Genomic DNA, 22546 nt, shown 5'->3' with positions numbered 1-22546 from the left:
AAACATAATTAACACAACATTTGACAAAAATGCTGAAAATCTTCCATTGGGCGCCATATTGTTACGAGGCCCCTATTTGCGGCCAAAAATGATTTGGGCACCGGCTAGATTTCGTCGCCTTATCAGGGGGAGGTCCCATCCCATCATCTTTCGCCCCGGGGTCGTATCAATAAATAAAAATGTTCTAACAAACTAGACAACACTAACACACAAGCACAGATTTCTTCCTAAGTGGGAGGTAGATGGAAACCTCCAGTCGCCCTGCCCTACCATGGTCATGTGGACATCCCCTTCTTCAAACATGATCCCTGTATCCCGCTCAAGCCACCACACCTACCTCACGTTGACACCCCCCTTATATCCACAATTTAGCACAACATATTTCTTTTTTTTTAAACAAGTCACAACATCATAAATTTTATTTAAAATATAAAGGCCTAAAACTAACGCAATTCGTATTAAGATTCCTGTCTTTCTTTTATCAAAATCATCAACAATAAACTGACAGTACTGAGTTTTAACTAAATTATAGCATTAAATCAATTAACTTAATCTTCTAATTTTTAACTTTCTGGTTACATGAAACGAACACTGAACACTAGAACTTGCAAAGAAGGATAATCAAATTAATATAAATAAAAACGGTTAAGCCTGGCCTACCTAAGGGAGCTCTCTTAGAAGGGACACACTGTTGGGAATAGACACCCTACAAACGCGTACTCATGAACGTTTTGCAAATTCTATCACATAAAAACAAGTAAAAAAAAACGTAAGCTAAAACTTAGGATATATGAAAAAAATATAAAAAAAATGGTCAATAAATAATAATGTAAGAAATAAATATGATGGTAAAAATAAAGTAGAAGGTAGTTAGAAAATCAAAATATAATAATCATGTCAATATCCACATACATAAAAAAAGGTAATGAAAAGTTTGATTACTATTGCATTATAACCCCAAGGTTTTAATCTTTCGGTATCATCTATTTCGGGAGGAGAATAAAACGTTTCGTCATCAGTCGAATTCGCCTTTTCAAAGTAAAGGTTAGTATGTGTGCGTGACTTCATATAATTTCAAATTCAAAGTCGTTGGAGGTGTTCAACTGGTGGTACCTTTTTCCATCACCAAAACAAAAGTGTACGGCCGAATACAAGCAAAGATTCCGCTTTCCAGAGATAACTGGGATAGTTCCCCTAATTTGGATAGCCTGATGGCAACAATTGTGCACCTCTGGATTAACGTTGACCAACGATTTTTCATCCAACCAAACCTCTCGGTCTGGACAACAACGGACGGAATTTCCTCTCTCGCCCTCTTTTGGGCACAATAAACTAAAAAGCGGCCTACCTTTATAACCACCAGATGAAACGGTGGCGTTTGCGGTAATCACCGTTCAATGTGTGTTTCTGAATCGGGGGGAATTCACTTTAGCCTTAACCCAGCCACTTGCACCAACAAAAATTTCGCCTCCTCTCGTCCAGGAGGCTTTATTTTATCTTATTTGGTATCTTTATTTATTTCTCACAGTCTCGATTAAAACAGCAAAACGACTTATGTCGACACACAAAACACCCACTGGAATTTTCTCTTCCTTATTATTACTTTGCAATTCAAATTTAAATACACATCTCTCAGATATAATGTCATGCACTTTTCTTTTCAACTGACCTCAAAATGCCTAATTAACCCTCTTTTATTACTTTGTTCTCACTCAATCATAAAAATTAGCCATCTTGAGTTAATAGCCATATTGATTTTATGCATTAACTCCGGTTTTAGAACATTTGTAACCCAATAGCTAACATTTAAATTCTCTTAAATCTTTTCGTTTGGAGCGGCTACTTTATATGAATGAAAACCGCTTTATCGTCGTATAGCCGCCCAACAACAATCTCACCCAGTGTAGTAATTCGCCATATGCAATGGCAAATAACATACGCAATGGCAACTCTACGCGTCAGCTGGGCGAAACCCATCTGTTTACTTCGTGGCTCTTGGTAGAAGGCCATAAGGTAATATCGTTCCATCATTTCTCCGCAATTATTTATTAATATTCCTTTCTTCCTCTATTTTCAGGTACCGGGAAACATGCTACGGTGGCCTGCTTGATGCCGTGATTGCAGGTTTATGAAACCCATCCTCTTGGGTATGGATGTATTTCATAAATCCTGACAATCACTTGCATCAGGTCTGCAATCTCTCGGCAGGTTCCCCCTCGCAGAGCTGGGGTTAGCCATCGGGCCACATATAAAAAAGGCAGCCCCAGTTCTCCAACGTTTGCCCGGGGAAGCCGCCGTGAAATAAACACCGCTTCCCCCAGCCTGTAAGAATGGGATCCAGTAATTGACCATTCCAACGAGGGACAATAAGAACAACTGAAAACAAAAAAAAAACTTGCGCATGGCAGACCACACGTTCACATTGCTGTCGCTGGTCTGCCGAACGGTGTGCCCAAGTTAATCCCAACTCCTCCTGTCGCAGGAAGGCACTAGGAGTGGGGAGTGTGACGTGGAAGTCGGCCGCCACGCAGACGTAAAGGCCTCTTTATAGGGGACATCCACGCCAATTTTTTTTTTCCTCTGGCACGTGGTATACTAGGGTGTCCCGCAACAGCAACAAATTTTATCTGTAACCAGATTTCCTTTTTCCCCCTCCTACAGGCTTGCGAGCTTGTACCAAAGCCCAAAGTTTGATGTTTCAATTTTTGGTCATATTTTTAGCCGTCATTAAAATGTTATTGGACTTACATTCACACTCAATTCTTTCCCCCTCACCCCTCTCTGTTGCAACAAGTGTTGCCTCTTATAGAAAATGTATTGAGGAACTCTATGCAATAACAGTTGTCATTGCATGGGCTCCACAAATCCCCTTCAAAATTGTTAGCAACCACAAAAGGGTGTCTTTACTTGCGGTATTCCCTTTTTTCGTGTGTGCATCAGCAACCAACGATACTTGAACGGTGCATTCAAGCGTTGTTCGACATTCAACAATTTTTTAAATAAAGCTGTATTTTCAAGGAGTTCGGTAAATATAAATAATACTTAAGTAGTATCATACGGTTGCATAATTAATATAAAGTACCTAATGACGTAAGCAAATTGAAAGAAAAAAAATATGAACGTAACCGGAAAAAAATACACAAAAATAAAAAAGACGTAATATAAAAACAAGTATCTAAGGAATTTTGTGGGGCAAAACTAACGAATTGATAACCTGCAGTAGAGAGATACAATTGCAAAGTGATATGTCGAACAACGGCACTGTAGAATTGATAAATTCTCTAAAGGCAAAATTTATATGAAATCTTTTCTAAAGATCAAATTTCCATGAAATTTTCTTTAAAGACAAAATATTCATGATATTTTCCCTCTAGACAAAATTTCCATCGATTTTTCTAGAGGCAAAATTTCCACGAAAATTTTGTCTAGAGACAACATTTTCATGAGATTTCTTCTAAAACAAGACAAAATTGAATAGAAATTTGGCCTTTACAGAAAGCTTTCTGTTAAGAAAAAGCATCGTAGAAATATTGTCTTTAGGGAAAATTTCATGGAAAATTTGTATTTATCGAAAATTTCATGACAATTTTGAAAAAAACAGAGAACAAAGAAATTTTCTTGAAAATTTCATGGATTTTTTTTTTCGTAAGACATTTCATCATGAATAGACTTACTAACGAGCAACGCTTGCAAATCATTGAATTTTATTACCAAAATCAGTGTTCGGTTCGAAATGTGTTCAAATTTTGACAAATTTTGTTCAGCGATGAGGCTCATTTCTGGTTGAATGGCTACGTAAATAAGCAAAATTGCCGCATTTGGAGTGAAGAGCAACCAGAAGCCGTTCAAGAACTGCCCATGCATCCCGAAAAATGCACTGTTTGGTGTGGTTTGTACGCTGGTGGAATCATTGGACCGTATTTTTTCAAAGATGCTGTTGGACGCAACGTTACGGTGAATGAACACATTTCGAACCGAACACTGATTTTGGTAATAAAATTCAATGATTTGCAAGCGTTGCTCGTTAGTAAGTCTATTCATGATGAAATGTCAAAGCATACTGAGCATCTTTCTCTTTGACACCATGTCTGAAATCCCACGTGATCTGTCAAATACTAATGCATGAAAATCCTAACCTCAAAAAAATCACCCTTTAAAAGATAAAAGAACGAAATTGCTATGCTATTGAAGGTATGTCAAATTATGGTCCGATTCTGACCATAATTGAGGTGAATGTTGGAGACCATAGTAGAAGTCATTGTGTAAAATTTCAATTCTAATAAGAATTCTGCCCTTTAGGGGGGTCAAGAAGTACAACAGGGTGATCGGTTTATATGGGAGCTGTATCAGGCAATAGACCGCTTCAAACCATATTTAACACGTATATTGAAGGTCATGGGAGAAGCCGTTGTACAAAATTCCAGCCAATTCGAATAATAATTGCGCTCTCAAGAAGTTAAGATCCCAGAACGGTTTATATGGCAGCTATATCAGGTTATGAACCGATTTTAACCATATTTCGGCGTTCGTCGCCCACGCCAATAAATTGGACTGCGTCTACCCGAAAGTCTTCGGGTTAACCAATAAATGAGGGCAGTCCTCTGCCAAATCGTCTACTCTTTTATTACCCCTTTACCCCTTCGCTATGGCTCAGCGCATTATGTATCCCTGGGTTCTCAATGTAGACCTCCAGGCCCACTCTGTCCTCTAGCTTTGATCCATCCGTGTCTTCAGAGAAAATTTCATAGAAATTTTGTCTTTAGAGAAAATTTAATAGAGATTTTGTCTTTAGAGAAAATTTTATAGATTTTGTCTTTAGAGAAAATTACATAGAAATTTTGTCTTAAAAAAATTTCATGGAAATTTTGTCTTAAAAAAAATTCATGGAAATTTTGTCTTAAAAAAATTTCATGGAAATTTTGTTTTTAGAGAAAATTTCCTCAAAATTGACTTTAGATATAATTTCATGGAATTTTCGTCTTTGAAGAAAATTTCATGGAAATTTTGTCTTTGGAGTTTTGTTTTTAGAAAAAATTTCTTTGAAATGTTGTCTTTGTAGAAAATTTCATGAAAATTTTGTCTGAAGGGAAAATTTAATAAAAATTTTGTCTTGAGAGAAAATATCATGGAAATTAAAATTTTGTCTTTTCTCTAAAACTGATCACAGCTCCTACCGCCCCGCTTGGCCTTGGTTCTGTTACATCCACAAATAATACAAGTTTTGATGTATACATACATAGTGTTTATTACATAAGATGTCTTACATATATATGTAGATAACAAAATAATAGTAAGTAAAGTAATAATAAAATCAATTGTTTTTTCCATATATTACTTGCACTGCTGGTGAGGAACAGCGCAATAAAGGAAAAAAGGGAATACGACGGTACTACACAAGATCATTAGATAGATTCATTTTGAATGTTTTGAAATATACTCATAGGTAGATAGGTAGGTAGGTAGGTAGGTAGGGGATTTGGGGTATATGTAGATGTTTAAAACTTGTGTTTATAATAATATACTTTTACTTTTACAATGCAATGGACGTTCGTTCACATTTTTATATGTATACCTGTACTATAATAGAATGTGAGCGAGAGCATATGTGTATGTTGATGTTGTTGTTGTTGTTCCTGGTTGGTTGGTGTTTTATTCTTAGTGAATGTATGTGTGTATGTGTTTTTATTAGTGATTGAGAACACTTACATCCCTAAATCTCTTTATCTAGATATCTCATTTGCAAAGAAATACTTACATTAGCAATAAGGAGTAATTATGTATGTCATATGTTTGCATGTAATTTATATAGAAGTATATATGTAATACATAATAGTAATACAATAATTACAATAATAATAATCATATAAGTAACTGAACAGAACAAAACTTGAACATATATACCAAACAGAAAAAAGCATATCTCAACGGAGTTCGCGCCACCATTCACATACATATTTATCATTGATCATTAGTATTAAATTTATGAAGTTTTTTGTTTCATTATCTTTTTATCTCCCACGCTTCATTATTGACATTAAACTTTTTTTGTTCCTTTCGTTTATAGTGTTATTATTATTAGATTTTTATTATTGTGTTAATTGCAAGGCGTCTGTCTGTAATGTAACCTTAAGGGGCGTGTGTTCATTATCTCTTCAATTCTTTCGCATACATGGACGTCTATCATCACTCTTTCTCTCTCTCTTTCGTTCTCTCTTTCCCAATTGTTAAACAGTTTAATACCGGCGATTATTGAACTGTGAATTAATGGCGTTATTGACGACATTTGTTGTGGCTTCCTGCACATGTTGATTACGCATAAATTCTGTTGCAAACTCAGCCTGAGCTTTAGCCATGCTGGCGCCGGAGCTACGATATATTGAATGAATCTGCAATGAAGGAAAAAAAAAACAAAACATTAAGGCCGTGCTTTTCATTCTCCGGTTACAATTAATCGTATCGATATTCTTCTTTTGTTTTATGAATATACGCATGGAGAGACAATTAATTTGAACAACAACCATAAGTCATATGGTGCAACCCGCCATCTTGCGATTAAGCTGATCGACGTTTTGCCAACACACACATAATGAAATTTGTGTGCGTGTGTGTATTCGTTTGCATATATAAGCAGAGAAAATGCGAGAAAGAAGATAACAACAAAGAGAATTGCTTATCCTAACGATAAACCTTAACCGGCAGATGGGTGCCGGTTAGTAACTTATGGTCCCGATAAATACAAGTATTTTGTTTGTTTGGCAATTACAGCGCCATATTAGGTGTGTTTGCGTACTTATCCAGTAACAATTTGCTGGTAAAAATTTGCAGAAGAGTAAGAAATCTCTGTTGGGGAAAAAACCTCCAACAGATATTTGCAACCTCTCGTTTGCAAAACTTTTCAAATATTTTCACAAAGCAACGACTTTCCGTAAATGTTTGTGCAAATTATTGAGTTCGCGAACACTCTAATGGCCTGCAAAATATCGATGACACTATCGATACTACCGATATTTAATTTTTTTACTGACATTTGAATTGCTTTACGACAATTCCTGTTTTTAAACAAACTTTGTTGCAGATCCTTTGCTCTTTGACAAGTGTGTGATATAAAAATAATTCTAATATGCGTTTTATTTAATTTACCCTTTTATTGAACACACCACATAAATTTGCCATGAAATTTACATCTGACATCCATTAAATTTCATGTATCATTTTTATACCCACCACCGAAGAATGGGGTATATTCATATTTTTATTCCGTTTGCAACATATCGAAATTTCCGTTTCCGACCCTATAAAGTATGTATATTCTTGATCAGCGTAAAAATCTAAGACGATCTAGCCATGTTCGTCCGTCTGAGACGATCTAGCCATTTCCGTCCGTGAGTCCGCCCGTCTGTCTATTGAAGTCACGCTACAGTCTTTGAAAATAGAGATATTGAGCTGAAACTTTGCACAGATTTTTTTTGTCCATAAGCAGGTTAAGTTTGAAGATGGGCTATATCGGATTATATTTTGATATAGCCCCCATATAGACCGATCCGTCGATTTAGGGTCTTAGGCCCATAAAAGCCACATTTATTATCCGATTTTACTGAAATTTGGGACAGGGAGTTGTGTTAGGCCCTTCGACATCCTTCTTCAGATCGGTTCAGATTTGGATATAGCTGTCATATAGACCGATCCGTCGATTTTAGGTCTTAGGCCCATAAAAGCCACATTTATTATCCGATTTTGCTGAAATTTGGGCCAGTGAGTTGTGTTGGGCCCTTCGACATTCTTCTTCAATTTGGCTCAGATCAGCAAAGATTAGGATATAGCTGCCATATAGACCGATCTCTCGATTTAAAGTTTTGGGGCCATAAAAGGCGCATTTATTGTCCGATTTCACCGAAATTTGGGACAGTCACTTGTATTAGGCTCTTCGACATCCGTCTCGTTTATCGTAAAGATCGTTGTATTTTTAGATGTAGCTACTAAAAAGACCAATATTTTGTTTTACACAATTGAACAATGACTGGTACATATTAGTATTTGATCCAAATCGGAACATATTTCGATATAGCTGCTATGGGGCATAAGGTATGAATTTTTCACCGGATTTTGACGAAAGGTGGTTTACGTATATACCCGAGGTGGTGGGTATCCAAAGTTCGGCCCGGCCGAACTTAACGCCTTTTTACTTGTTAATCTTACCTTGGTAATCATCATTATATTGGCTGCGGCAGTTACAGCAAAACAGAAGGCAATGCAGAGCAAAATTAAACCGACAAAAATATCGGCTGCCGATGAGCCAAACTGCGATATGGCTACAATGAAACCGCAATAGCCAGTTTTGTTAAAACCAATGGCTTGGAAAACCGAAAATATAGTTTGGAAGAAATAAACAAAGAAGAAAACCATGAAGTTAAAGCTTGAATCGTTGCGAAACGCTTTGTAGGCTGGCCGGAACCTGGAAAATGTAAGTAAAATTTAACGCATTGCCGCCTAAATCTGCCAATAGCAATCACACTTACCAGCATATATACGATGCAGGCGTAAACAGCAAAGTATAAAATATAGACAGTCCAAAGTTGGTAAAGTCACCGGTGTGTATGAGAAGGGCGAGACCACCTAAGATATTAACGCACATGGTCAACGTATAAACTGTAAAAACGAGATTTTGTTAAAATTATTTAAACATTTCGTGAAGGCAAAAAAAAAATAATCTACAAATGTTCTACTTACACATCCATGTGTAATACAAATGTTTTACAAGTCTTTGAAATTCTGGAGGGATTTCTAAATTGAAATCTTGGTAAAAACATGGCTTAACACAGAAATTGTCTGGTAATGGAGGCCAATTATTCAACTGTGGCACATTTCCATGTAATTGTTGTTCTCGTCTGTCCAACTCAGCCGCTTTTCTATCTAATTCTTCTTGTCGGCGCTGAAATAAAAAATGATAAATGATGTATTTATAGATTTATATAGGGACATAATAAGATGTCTTTTGAATTTTATTTTTTTTTTGGACTGAATGCCACTTTTTTAGACCCAACACCATAAAATTGCGTTATGGGTCATATGCAATGCAATGTAAGTCGAAAGCCGAAAGGATCTACCGTTGACCCATCCAGACCGCTTTAAAAAGCCCAACAACTTGCTAATATTCAAATCCGCCAAATCAGACAAGTTCTCAAAGAAAAAAGAACCTAAAGAGGAACTACTTCCATTTGCCAGTGTACACGCGGCAGATGTTCTATAGTCTCTTCTTATTCCAAGTCCTCACAGCTTCGGCAAAAGTCGTTGCTGGTAACCTTCAGTTGCAGCGTCTCCCTACGCATGGAGAAACGCATTGTAGAGAATGTGTAAAAGCTGTCAAATGTGACACCAAGTATTTGGGGCATTTGATCATGGGAAAGATTACACTATACAAGACACTGATACTACCCGTGCTGTTGTAGGGTTCCAAAGCATGGGTACTTGCGAAAAAGGATGAGGTAGTACTTGGAATGTTTGAGAGAAAAATCCTTTGTAAAATAGTTGGACTACGAACTGTATGAGCTGTATGACGACAATAGCATAGTAAAACACATCAAAATACAACGGTTGCGTTGGCTAAGTCATGTTTTCAGAATGAATGAAGAAGCCTCAGCAATGAAATCTTTTGAAGGCGATCACGGTGGTACACGCAAACCTTGACGACCAAGAGTCCGATGGTGGGAGACACCTCGAAATTTGGTGACAGAGATTTAAGAAGGAGCGCAGAAGATCGAGGAGCTTAGAAAGCTATTGTACGTTAGGCTAATGGGGCAAATGTTCTGTCATAGCATATTAATCATCTCTGCCAAAGCGCCACACAGGTTGAAACTAAGAAGACTACTGAGCGCGTCCACAGCTTGCGAAAAGTTGGAAGCTACCTACGGAATAACTGTAAATACAGTCCTATGAGTTGACGGAAGGCCATGTCGGCCCGGATTTTTAGAGGGCGGTAGTTATCCTGGCGCTCAGAAAGCCTGCCAACAGGCTACTGAAAGAGATCCTGACTGATAATTGCCTTGTCAGGTTTTTGACATCGCGCTGTACCTAGAGAGGCAGACTACTTCTGAGTTTGTTTTTGTTGTCATTGTAGCCACATTTGTATGTAGACCTAGGAATCCTCGTCAAGTTCCAAGTGAGCAAGCTCGTTCCGGTCCATTGGACCGATCACCGCAGGAACATATGTCCATTAGTTATTTAAACGCACCAATAACTCGACTTGTCATATCGAATGACACACGCACTCTGTATTTAAGCAAGACCCTATGCCGCCCGGCCACACATTGAGACTCTCCGTTCGATACCGCTGATTATCCGCGACTGCCGTCGCAGCTACTCCATATGGAGCATTCTACTATCCGCAACCTGTGGACGCACCCAGTAGCTCACAGCAAAGCTTCTCGTCACAGCAATGAACTCCACATAGAACGGACCTCAATGTTCTACATTGTGTTCATTTTCCTTATTAAAAGCTCAGCTGAAGGCTACTGGGCGCGTCCACAGGTTGCTGAAAGTGGAAAGCTCCACACGGAGTAGCTGTAAATGAAGTAGTATACATTTTTAGCTGAGGTTCTCATGATGACGATGAAAACCACACAAATCGGAACTCCGCGTTACAACTTTTTTGGTGCTCATAGTCATTCGGTGCTGGGCTTCAGGGTTTGTGATTGTAAGGAGTGGCGGTGGAGAACTTTTTGTGAGGAACCACTGGATTATGGGTGAATACCTCGTTCCATGCCTGTAATCTTCATAGACACACAACCCTCTCCCTATTCGGAACTTCTGCAAGGGCCTGAAATTGCTGAGCAGGTTAACTCGCGCCGTTGACAGTTTTCTCCACCCTACCTGGCTCTTTCGTTATAGTTGTTCTCTTCTCTACCCTTCTCCCACTTTCCCTCCTTCTCCCCCGTTCCTCCTTTCTTTCTTTCTTTCATTCTACAGTCTTGCACAGTATTATGCCGGAAATCTACCAGTATTGTGGCAGAAACCGTTCTGGCATTGGAGTAACGGGAGCTTTTCGACTTTCTCTATTTAAGGAATATTCTTGTTACTGAACACTTATGCCCTAAGTGGCATGGGGCAAAGTAACATCCGCACATCTTCGTGTTACTACTTATCATTCCAGATATCAGTACAATTGTACAGTGCCTCAGCTTACCCTCTTCTCCTCAAAAGAATTTCATTAATACAAAGAGACCTTGTGCAATGCAAATTTACCAAGAACATTTCACTAAGGAAAAGGGAGGAAAGAGACTTTGTAGGGGCCATTAAACCACTCCTTTGGCCTTTCTTTAGTAACTGTCTTCCTAATCGAGTCTTTGGTTACTACTTCGTTGGTAATTCTTTCATTCAGCATACTATAACCCCATTCAACAAGCAGAGGTCAAATTCTCAAATCAGTTACGGCAAGCGAGACGTGAATCTTGGAATACAAACTACTTTTGTAGATGGATATCCGTTCCTTGGAGGGTCATCTATACACCATCAGACCTTACGGCCTTGTAGGCTTCTATTTGAATTGCGACACCATATTTCAAGACGACTTTTAACCTTAAACTTTTTTTTGATTGTTTGGTCATCTCCTTTTGTTTAGACCTATGCCATAAATACTATAAATACGATATCTTTTCTTACACCACCTTTGAAGTGATATGGCCGAGATAACAGAATTTATCATTTATAACAAAAAGATGGGAGTCTAATACATTAACCGCGATAGCCCAAGTTTTTGTTGTATTAATATGCGATAGCTGAGTGGACTACCAATTCATTAATTTTTACCCCGCATATCGCAATGTTTTGTTTACCAACGACCTATTGTCGTATTAGTGCTTCTGAAGTTAGCAGGCCGTAAGAAACCAAACAAAGTGCAGCCCAAATGGGCTATGTTTGATTAATAAAAACAAAATAATAATAAAAAAAAACGATATACAAAATATAGAGTCGTCTTCAGGCCAAAACTTCCACAACTTTAGAGCTAGAAGGCAGTAGGAGATATATAAAACTTTCCCCTTAGGCATTCCATTCGGAATAGGGTCAAAATTTCTAACAAATTTTGATCCTATTCCAAATGCTTCGATTCGGATTAGAAAAAGCAAGAAAATATTTTCGTTAAGTTTTCCTTGAGTGAATTTCTTATTGGAGTATACCAGCTAATGTACCACGGTTGTCTTCCAAGCGAATACAATAGAACATCCAGCATACACTATGTTTACATAGGCTTCATGATCATTTTCTTTAGCTAAATCCCCTTGAACAAATCTTTTCACCAAGTAGATAGGTATTTAACCTACAAATACAACTTGCAAGAATTTCGCAACTTCAGAAGTGCAATACTCTAATGACCACGTCATGGCAAGAAACCTTAAAAGGTCTCACAAATTGCCGCCGCCGCTGCATTTTGCATTGCTACTTAACATCTCAAGTAGATAAGACATATAGGTATATGTTTACGAAATTAGAAACACTCGGATCATATTACCCACCTGTAATTCTTCTGTTGTTATTTGGATGCTGGTGCTAGGTGTGGCTGCGGGGGCGCGCTGTTGCGCTGGCTGAATATTTTGCGATAGTGGTTGGACTACAGCAGCATTGGAATTTATTGAAGAGTTGATTTGTAGCTGAGGCTTGTTTTGCTCCTGTTCAAATGGATTATAGTCCTCCAATGAATTCTGCACATTGGTTGTTGTGCGTGTGGCTTGCTGTATGGCTGGATCCTGAAATATTAATTATATATAAAGCGCTGCTAATTTCTCCATACGGCATCATGGATTTTTTCTTGTACATACATGAATGTCGCCCGATAATGGAAAAGTGAGTCAATAATACATACTCACACGTATATATTGTATGTACAAAAAAAATATTTTCCAATCAGAAAATATGATCAAGCATTTCGAAAACGTCTTACCGCAAAAGGATTGTCCACGTTTGGCTCACCAAAGGGGTTGTCGTCAAAGCCTGACATTTTAATTGGTAGAATTTGCAATTTTAATCGCTAATATATTAATTTTAATCTTTTATCACAGGCTTTCAGGCTTTTGATGTAGTGAATGGGAAATCGATTTCGATTCCAGTCGATAATATTTGCTTTCATTCCACATCGATTACATTGTTGTCGATTTTGTAGGTATTCAATCGATAAAATAAATTTTGCATCATCATGTGTCAAATGGCAATTGGCTTAGATTTACACAATGGCTGTGTTATGCGACTCCACTAGATACACGTACAAATGCAAATTGCTCATGACTATTCCATTAAGCCTAGTACTGAGTTCGACTTTTCGACCGAACAACTGTCTAAGCGCATTATAAAAAAATGGCGATGAAGAAAATGCGAACACATTCCGTAGAAGTGGTACTGATTTCTATGAGCAAAATAGTAGCGACATGTCGCTGCGTCAGTAAAAATGTCACTTTAATCAAAACTAGTACTGACTTCATTTGTCTCGATAACGGATGCGAGAATTAGGCCCCAGGACTAGATTTTTACTGAATCACTAAGTGAATACCGGCAGTTTTTAGGAAAATGCAGTGGAATGGAAATAAAGATATACATTTAAGACCGGAGGAGACATCCTACCTAGAAGGTATAACCACCATAGAATGCCCATTGCACCAGAAGGAGGAGGAGACAGAATGTGCCCAGTACAGAGCAGTAAGTCTTCTCTTCATAACATACAAAATATATATAATCAATCGTAGAAGAGATTAAGATCAAAAGACAATCAGATTTAGAACAAAAGACATTAATCCTGCTTTTGATCTAGTAAAACTACAGTCTACCAGATATGCATACTACACCCGATTCCGTAGATCAGAAAACGTTCGACAACTTCTATACATATATATTTGGACTGCTAAGCGGCCTTCGATATGCATTCAAAGGCATTTGGAATCAGGTCTGAGCTAATGTATCATCACAAAAAAAAAAAAATTTCTGAGCCATAAGGTCTGAACATCCCAATAGAAATGGATTTACGGTTTTATCAAAAGGACTGGATAAACCATATTCTAAGGAACAGGTGGATAAAATGTGTGTCCCATGGCATAAATATAAGCGAGAAAGTGGCACAGGGAACGCCATAGGGGGCATTTTATCGCCACTCCTATGGGTGAACACCATAAATGACCTATTACGGATGCTGATTGAGAAGGGATTTAAACCGTCTGCAACGCAGACGATATTAGATCCGAACGATCTACGCAGAAAGGACGAAAGGGTTTTGCATATGGCATATGATTGGGCTAGACCCAATAAGACGATTTCGATATCTGACAAGGTCAAATACTTGGGTGTGATCTTGGACAGGAAACTGAATTGGAAGTGTCACATTCAGGAGCATACTGAGAAGGCTCACATATGTTGGGCACTATGTAGACGGGCAGTAGGCTCGAAATGGGACCTGAATCCGAAGATAGCCCACTAGCTCTACAGGAGCGTGATTAGACCAATACTTACTTACGCCGCAGTAGTTTGGTGGATTGCTATGGAGAAAAGTGCAACATAAGGACCATACAACAGGTTCAGAGAACATGTTGTCTTGGCATAGGGGGATGATGAGGACCACGCCCACTAGGGCACTGTAGGCTATTCTAGATATCCGTCCCATTGACATACAGGTTAAGTGTGAAGCAGCCACTGCGGCTATGAGACTTAAGGCGATGGGAGAATGGATTGAGGATGGGAGTAGCTCATACCATCGCGGTATAATCGAGGCGACGATAGGAAACCTGGAAGGAAGGGAAGAGGTTTCCTATCGGATGCCTGAGATGAACCTTGAAGTCGAGTGCGAGGTACTTCTACCATCGGCACAGTCTTGTATTGACGGAACCCTAGTATTGCCATCTAAAGGATCGTGTTACTCGGATGGATCAAAGCTAGAGGACAGAGTGGATCTTGGGGTTTAAATTGAGAACCCAGGGACTGAGATCTGTTTTAGACTGCCTAACCATAATACGGTCCTGCAGGCGGAGATCCGGGCGTTCACGGAATGCGTAAAGTGGTGTGGTCCTAACTCGAGGTCGTCGAGTGTGAACATCTTTACCGACAGTAAAATTGCCATAAGGGCAATAACAACCAGGACGGTTAGGTCACGAACAGTCTTGCAGTGTAATAAGGAGAATAGCACCTTCTCTGAAGATGGCAAAATCCGCTTCGTTTGGGTATCGTTTGCCCTTTCATTTCCCCTTACTCCGTGTGAAGGGAAATGAAAGGGCAGACGATTTGGCGGTGTAGGCCAGAGGACGGCCGTCAATAAACTTGGGTAACCCGAAGACTTTCGCGTCGACGCAGTCGTAGTATGGGCGACGAATGCGCATGCAACATTGTGGAACTGCGAAACAGTCGGTAGGACGGCGAAAATCCTATGGGGGGATCCAGATCGTGAGAAGACGAGGCTATTACTGTAAGGAAGCAAGAAGGAGGTCAGTATAGCTATTGGTATCATAACGGGATACATATGACTACGAGCTCACTTATCGGTGCGGCAAGTGATAGCATGTGTAGGGTATGCGGGGAAGATAATGAGACGTTGGAGTATTTCCTTTGTCATTGCCCGGCTTTCGCGTCTAACAGATACCGGCACTTAGGTGGAGACACAATACCAGACATGAACTAACTTAGGAGAGTGGTATTGAAAACAATTACGAATTTTGTAAGTAGCACGGAATTCCTAGCTTAAAATTTTATTTTTAGAGGTTACTTTATAGTTTTTAGAGCGCACAACAAGCCGATTACTGGCTTAGGTGTATGTCCATAGTGGCATGGGGCGGATTAATATCTGCATCCTCTTTTCAACCTAACCTATCAAAAGGCAGATGTGAAATGAAATAGTACTTTGCGATTGTTAACTACCTCGGTACAGCCATAACCAAACGACATCAGTTCTGAGATCAAAGGGAAAATCAAATTGACCAAGGAGCTTTGGAGAAATTATTTCATTCAGCCTTGTTTACCTATGTACAAATACAATACAAATTTTGCCCATAAACATTCCACTGAGGAACAGGGCAAACTTCTCACCTATCAATGAGTGCAGTCCGATTCAAGTTTAAGCTCAATGAAAAGGGGCCTCCTTTTTATAGCCGAGTCCGAACGGCGTGCCATAGTGTGACACCTCTTTGGAGAGAAGTTTTACATGGCATATTACCTCACAAATGTTGCCAGCATTAGGAGGGGAAAGCCACCGCTGAAAATTTTTTGTGATGGTCTCGCCAGGTCTCGAACCCAAGCGTTCAGCGTCATAGGCGGACAAGCTAACCTCTGCGCTACGGTGGCCTCCTGTTTACCTATGTAAGTACTAAAAAACAACAGACAAACCCACATTTTTTTCAAGTTTTTAAACATCGAGAAATTTTATTTATTATTTAGTACATTTCTTATTTCAGTTTATAATATTAGACATAGCTGTATGTAATTATATACGTATATGATTAAATCATAAGTTTTTATTTGGCCGTATGGTTTGTTCTTATTTCTAATTCATCGTTTATTATTGATACTAAAAAGTTGAATTTGGAAAACATTATGGATCACATGATCTTCTAATGTCTTATGTATAATGAATTCGTACACTAGGGTGGGTTCATTGGAATAAACTGAAAAAGTGTGATTTTTGGATTTTTGTTATTTAAGAAAGTGGAATGAAAATATGTAATGAAGGATGAAGAAAAAATTCAGCATTTTACAGAAAAGTCCGCAATATTGAAAAATAATAACAAAAACTTCATGACAAAACAATTAAAGGTGGTCTCATTTGTACAACAACCACAAATCATATGGGGCAATCCGCCATGTTGTCAGCAAGCCGATCGACCTTTTGCGAACACACACAAAGAAATTTGCGTGAGTGTGTGTATACGTGTGCGTACATGAGCAGAGAATATGCGGGAAAGAAGATAACAACAAAGAGAATGCAAACAAAAATCTGCCAACTTAATACCGTCAAACCTGGCTGGCTGTTAGCAACTGTTCGGGTGAGAACACCTTTTTAAATCCGGACCTTTGGACATTCATCAGGTAAATGGTGGCCCAATAAAAAAGGCTTCCAAAACGCACTCAATGAAAGAACTAGAATGGTATAACTGTCATCACTATGGCCAACAAAATTAGTGGAAAGCCATTCTAGCATCGACCATCCGCCATTCTAGCATCGACCATCCGTCGAATTTCGCAATAATCTAATAGACATTTTCGCTTTGAATGAAGTCAGTACTAGGCTTTAGAGCTTTCTCTACTCCTTCTGACAAAATCAGCTGTTTTTGTTGTCAGTCGAATGAATGAAAGCAAGCCCCAATTAAATTATTTTCACAAATTTATGATTTATCCACTTTTCTCACAAATTTAACAATTTTTACGCAAAAAAAAATCAGATTTGCTCACATTTGTAGGTTGTAGGTGTGATGGCAAAAATGATGAATCATATGTAAATTGACAATTTTGACAAACATTTTAAATTACACCTGAATACAAAAAGTGACATCTCATAAGACAACTACATGCCGTGTAATAACGGCTTTAGTATTTATCTATCCAGCCAATTATGGAAGGTTTGTATATTTGGTTAAGAACTGCTTTCTGTAAGTGCTCAAGATCAAAGTCAAAACGAGACAGTGTTTTATATAGAAGCTATTTAAGGTCGTGGCCCGATTTGGGTCGTACATGGAATCTTCATATTCATAATGGCAAATTGGATAAAAATTACGATCTGCAGAGGCTCAAGGAACACTATATCGGTTTATAGAGAACCTATATGAGGTTATAGATCGATTATAGACCGATATTTAGGATAACTTTTTGGGGTCTTAGGAGAAATCATCGTGCAAAACTTAAAATTCACCTATATCAGGTTAAAGACCGATTCAAACTATACATAGGATAAATTTTTGAGGTTTTAGAAGGACCATCGTGCAAAATTTCTGTCTAATCGGATAAGCGCTGCGCTAGATAGAGGCTCAAGAAGTATAATGGTTTATATCTTTTATTAGGTTTTATATGCAAACCATACATGGTACAACTATTGAGAACATAAAAAAGTCATAGTTCAAAATTTTAGACAAACCGGAAAGATTTGCTCTCTCAAGAGGCACAAGATGTGCAAAGGAAAGATCGGTTTATATGGGATCTATATCTGAACCTGGGCCGATTTGGTTCATTTACAATACCAACTGACCTACACTAGTAAGAAGCATAATATTCAGATTTGTCAGAATTCCGCTTTTATAACAGCGACGGGCTATCACCTCAGTTCTAAAGTGGACCACCTCCCTCAAGAAAAAAAGATCCTACCCATGGGAAAACACAACTACATGCTATCCAACCATTACCTTCGGCGCTTTTATCGCGGGGACCATCCAAATCATTATGTTGCTGTTGTTGTTGTTATAGCCACATTTTCATGTGGAGGTGGCGACCCTTGTCAAGCTTCTGTAGATGAGCAAGCTCGTTTCGGTCAAAAGGACCAGTCGCCGCGGTAACAGGTAACAGGGTGGCTATTGGTTTTTTAAAGGCGCCAATAACCCTTCTTGTCATATCGAGCATTATATGCACTCAGTATTTGTGCAAGAGCCGGTTCCGCCCGGCTTCTCACTGAGACTCTCTCTCCGGAGCATTCCACTATCCCGAACCTCTGGACGCGCTCAGTAGTTCGCAGCAAAGCTTCTCTTGTTTACTTAAATGAAAACAATTAAGAGCGTGCAAAGTTCGGCCGGGCCGAATCTTGGGAACCCACCACCATGGATTCTGCCAAAATATGGGAGCCGAGACTAATTTGGACCGTACTAGGCTCAGTTGTTGAAAGTTATAACAGAACACTATATGCAAAAATTTCAGCCAAATCGGATAAAAACCGCGGCTTCCAGGAGCTCAAGGAGTCAAATCGGGAGAACGGTTAATATGGGAGCCATTTGAGGTCGTTGGAAGTCATAACAGAACACTGTGTGCAGAATTTCACCCAAATTGGATGAAAGTTGTGGCTTTTAGGGACTCAAGAAGGAGATCGTTTTATATGGGAGCTATATCAGGTTATAGGCCGATTCAGACCGTACTTGGCACAGTTGTTGAAAGTCATAAAAACACACTACGTGCTCAATTTCATCCAAATCGGACAAAAATTGGGGCTTGTAAGGGCTCAAGAAGTAAAATCGGGAGACGGTTTATATGGCAGCTATATCAGGTTATGGACCGATTTGGACCGTGCTTAACACATTTGTTGGCAGTCATAACAAAACACTATGTGCAAAATTTCAGCCAAATCGGATAAAAATTGCGACTTCCAGGGGCTCAAGAAATCAAAACGTGAGATCGGTTTATATGGTAGCTTTATCCAAATCTGAACCGATATTGATCATTTGCAATCCCCCAACGACCTACATCAATATTAAGTATCTGTGCAAAATTTTAAGCGGCTAGCTTAACGCGTTCGACCGCTATCGTGCTTTCGACAGACGGACGGACGGACATGGTTGGATCGACTCAGGACGTCGAGACGATCAAGAATATAAGAATGACTAGATTAGTATACCCCCATCCTATGGGGGTGGGTATAAAAAATCTAAGTCAGGAATTAAGTGCTACTTACAAAATCTCTAATTTTTTTCCATACCACGCCCTTTATTGTTTTATGTCTGATTCTGTTTCCCTACCTGTCTGTTAGCTGCGAAAGCCGGGCAATGATATGGGAAACGCTCCAATGTCCCATCATCTTTTCTACACGCCCTACACATGCTATCACTTGCCGCACCTATTTTGCACAAGTGAGCTCTTAATAGTGGAGCCCACCTTAGCGCAGAGTTTAGCATGTCCGCTTATGACGCTGAACGTCTTGGTTCGAATCCTGGCGAGAACATCAGAAAATTTTTCAGCGTTGATTATTCCCGACTAATGCTGGCGACATTTGTGAGGTACTGTACCATTTGGTATGGCAGCTTCTTCACAAAGAGGTGTCGAACTGCGGCACGCTCTTCAGACCCGGCTATAAAAAGGAGGCCCATTATCATCGATGTTAAACTTGAATCGGACAGCACTCATTGATTTGTGAGAAGTTTGCCCCTGTTCCTTAATGGAATGTTCTTGGGCAAATTTGCACTTTCGAGCTCGTTGGCCTATGTCCCGTTATGACACCGAGAGCAATACTAACCTCCTTACTTCCTTTCAGTAATAGCCTCATCTTCTCACGATTCGGATCTCTTCATAGGATTTTCTTTGTCCTACCGACTAGAGATTTTCATGTGAGTGACCTTTCACTCACGCTCACGAAAAACAATGTTACTCACACACAAGTTTTTAATGTCGACTTATGTTCGCGCACGCTCACGAGACATGGCAGTCGGTTGTACGTACCGAATTGGCCCGATGGATTCATTCATCGGCAAGGGCTGCCGCGTCCGTGTCCAACACACTGCTACAACAACAACAATGTTACTCACATACGACTTCCGAGACACTCACAAGATATTCACGATGATTCTTCCATGAAGCGAATAATAATTTTTTTCCATGCGTCAAGTGCCTGAATTCGTACGTTTAAGTACCGTATAATTTGAGATGCATGCAAAAAAAAATTTTTTGTTATATCTTAAACCGTTAGTCGTGATTTTCTTAAAGGTTTTGAGTGTCTCGCGAGTGTGATTTTCTGGTGAGTTCTAATTTTATTCGTCAGTCTTGACGAATAAGTTTCTCCTGAGTGGTGAGTTTCTCGAGAGTCGTGATAAGTGTCGTGAGCGAGCGAGTTGTTATAGCCACATTTTCATGTGGAGGTGACGATCCTCGTCAAGCTCCTGTAGGTGAGCAAGCTCGTTCTGGTTCAACCTGTTCCGATCGCCGCGGGAACAGGGTGGTGATTGGTTAATTGTCATATCGAGCATCATAGGCACTCAGTATTTGCCGGTGCCGCCCGACCTCTCACTGAGACTCTCCGCTCGATACAGGTGATTGTCCGCGACTGCCGTTGCAGCTACTCCGTATGGAGTATTCCACTATCCGCAACCTGTGGACGCGCCCGGTAGCTCGCAGCTCAACTTTTCGTGACAGCAACGAACACCACACAGATCGGACCTAAATGTTCCAGCCCGTGTGATGCTCACAGCTATCCCGTGCCGTGGAGTGTCTCGTAAATCGTGAATGTGATTTTCTGGTGAATTGTGATTTTATTTGTCAGTCGTGATTTTTCTTGTGAATCGTGAGTTTCTCCTGAGTAGTGAGTTTCTCGTGTGCCATGAGCGGGATTTCATTCACTCACGCTCACGCACAAAGAATTTTAATTCAATCACAGTCTCGTACGATCTCATCATAGGATTTGGATCTCTCTCACAAGCTCACAACGAGACCCACGCGTGCTACGAGACTCACGTGCACACCTCTCTTATCAACCGTTTCGCTGTTCCACAGTGTTACAAGAACGTTCATCGCCCAGATTATGTCATAACGACGTGAGTTTCTTCTGATTCGTGGGTTTCTCGAGAGTTGTGTGTCATGAGCGGGATTTCCTTCACTCACTCTCATGCACAAAGAATTTTAATTCAATCACGGTCATGATTGGTTGTTGATCTCACTCACGAATTACGAGCGGGATTTCATTCACTCACGCTCACGCACAAAGAATTTTAATTCAATCACAGTCACGTACGATCTCATCATAGGATTTGGATCTCTCTCACGAGCTACGAGACCCACGCGCGACACGCCTACTCACGTGCACACCTCTACTATCAACCGTTTCGCTGTTCCTCAGTGTTACAAGAACATTCGTCGCCCAGATTATGCCATAACGACGTTGGGTAGGTTAGGTTAGGTAAGAGTGGCAGTCCTTTACTGACTCACTTTGACAATTTTAAGTCCATTGTGATAACACAGTAGCGACAGACAAAGGCTTCTGGCGGGAATCGAACCCACGACCGAAGCACGCCACCAACTCGGCTAATGGGGCGCCCGCCGACGGTGGGTATAAATATCTTCTTAGGAATTCGAAACGAGACTTAAATTCTCTCAACAAAGTGAACGAACAGTTTATAATTCACCTGTTCTGGGTGCCGGGCCACAGAGATATGGCAGGAAATTTTCGACAGGTGGACACTTTTGGGGGGCTGTGAACGTTCCAAAATTATACGGTTGTTGTTGTTTTTGGCAAATACTTGCATGTGGGTATAAAGATTAGAAAGCTCCCTTTGAGTAGCGAAGTCATTGCGATGCATAGAACTCGAACTTCTGCATTGCTGTCGTTGGCTTAAACAAAAGTTTCACTCATCATATCCATCATGACAGGTCACTGTACAGATTTGCAAGTACAGATTTCTGCAGTAGCTGTAAGAACTTCGGAGAAGATGAAACAACATCTGATGTGTGCCTGTGCTGCGCTGGCAAGAAGAACTTCCGATTTGTGTGTTCAATTCAAACTGGTTGTTCAATGGTGGAGGCCACCGTAGCTCAGAGGTAAGCATCTCCGCCCAAGACGCTGAACGCCTGGGTTCGAATCCTGACGAGGCCATTAGAAAAAAAATTTTCAGAGGTGGTTTTCTCCTCCTAA

At 39.7% G+C, this 22546-nt stretch overlaps 1 protein-coding gene across 1 annotated transcript; it reads right to left on the bottom strand.

Moving 5' to 3' along the window:
- Positions 1 to 5219: 5219 nt before the first annotated feature.
- Positions 5220 to 13093, bottom strand: LOC106084559 (secretory carrier-associated membrane protein 1). Its single transcript, XM_013248313.2, has 6 exons — positions 12932 to 13093; positions 12507 to 12737; positions 8728 to 8929; positions 8517 to 8646; positions 8197 to 8452; positions 5220 to 6386 (listed from the first exon to the last, which is right to left on the bottom strand). Exons 1-6 carry the CDS (start codon positions 12986 to 12988, stop codon positions 6234 to 6236), a joined length of 1029 nt encoding a protein of 342 aa, XP_013103767.1. The 5' UTR covers positions 12989 to 13093; the 3' UTR covers positions 5220 to 6233.
- Between the last annotated feature and the right edge of the window lie 9453 nt (positions 13094 to 22546).

The sequence above is a fragment of the Stomoxys calcitrans genome, chromosome 4 (assembly GCF_963082655.1).
Source record: "Stomoxys calcitrans chromosome 4, idStoCalc2.1, whole genome shotgun sequence".
In the NCBI taxonomy this organism is placed as follows: domain Eukaryota; kingdom Metazoa; phylum Arthropoda; class Insecta; order Diptera; family Muscidae; genus Stomoxys; species Stomoxys calcitrans.
The sequence above is the reverse complement of the archived record's forward strand: the minus strand, read 5'-3'. Positions and strand labels throughout refer to the sequence as shown.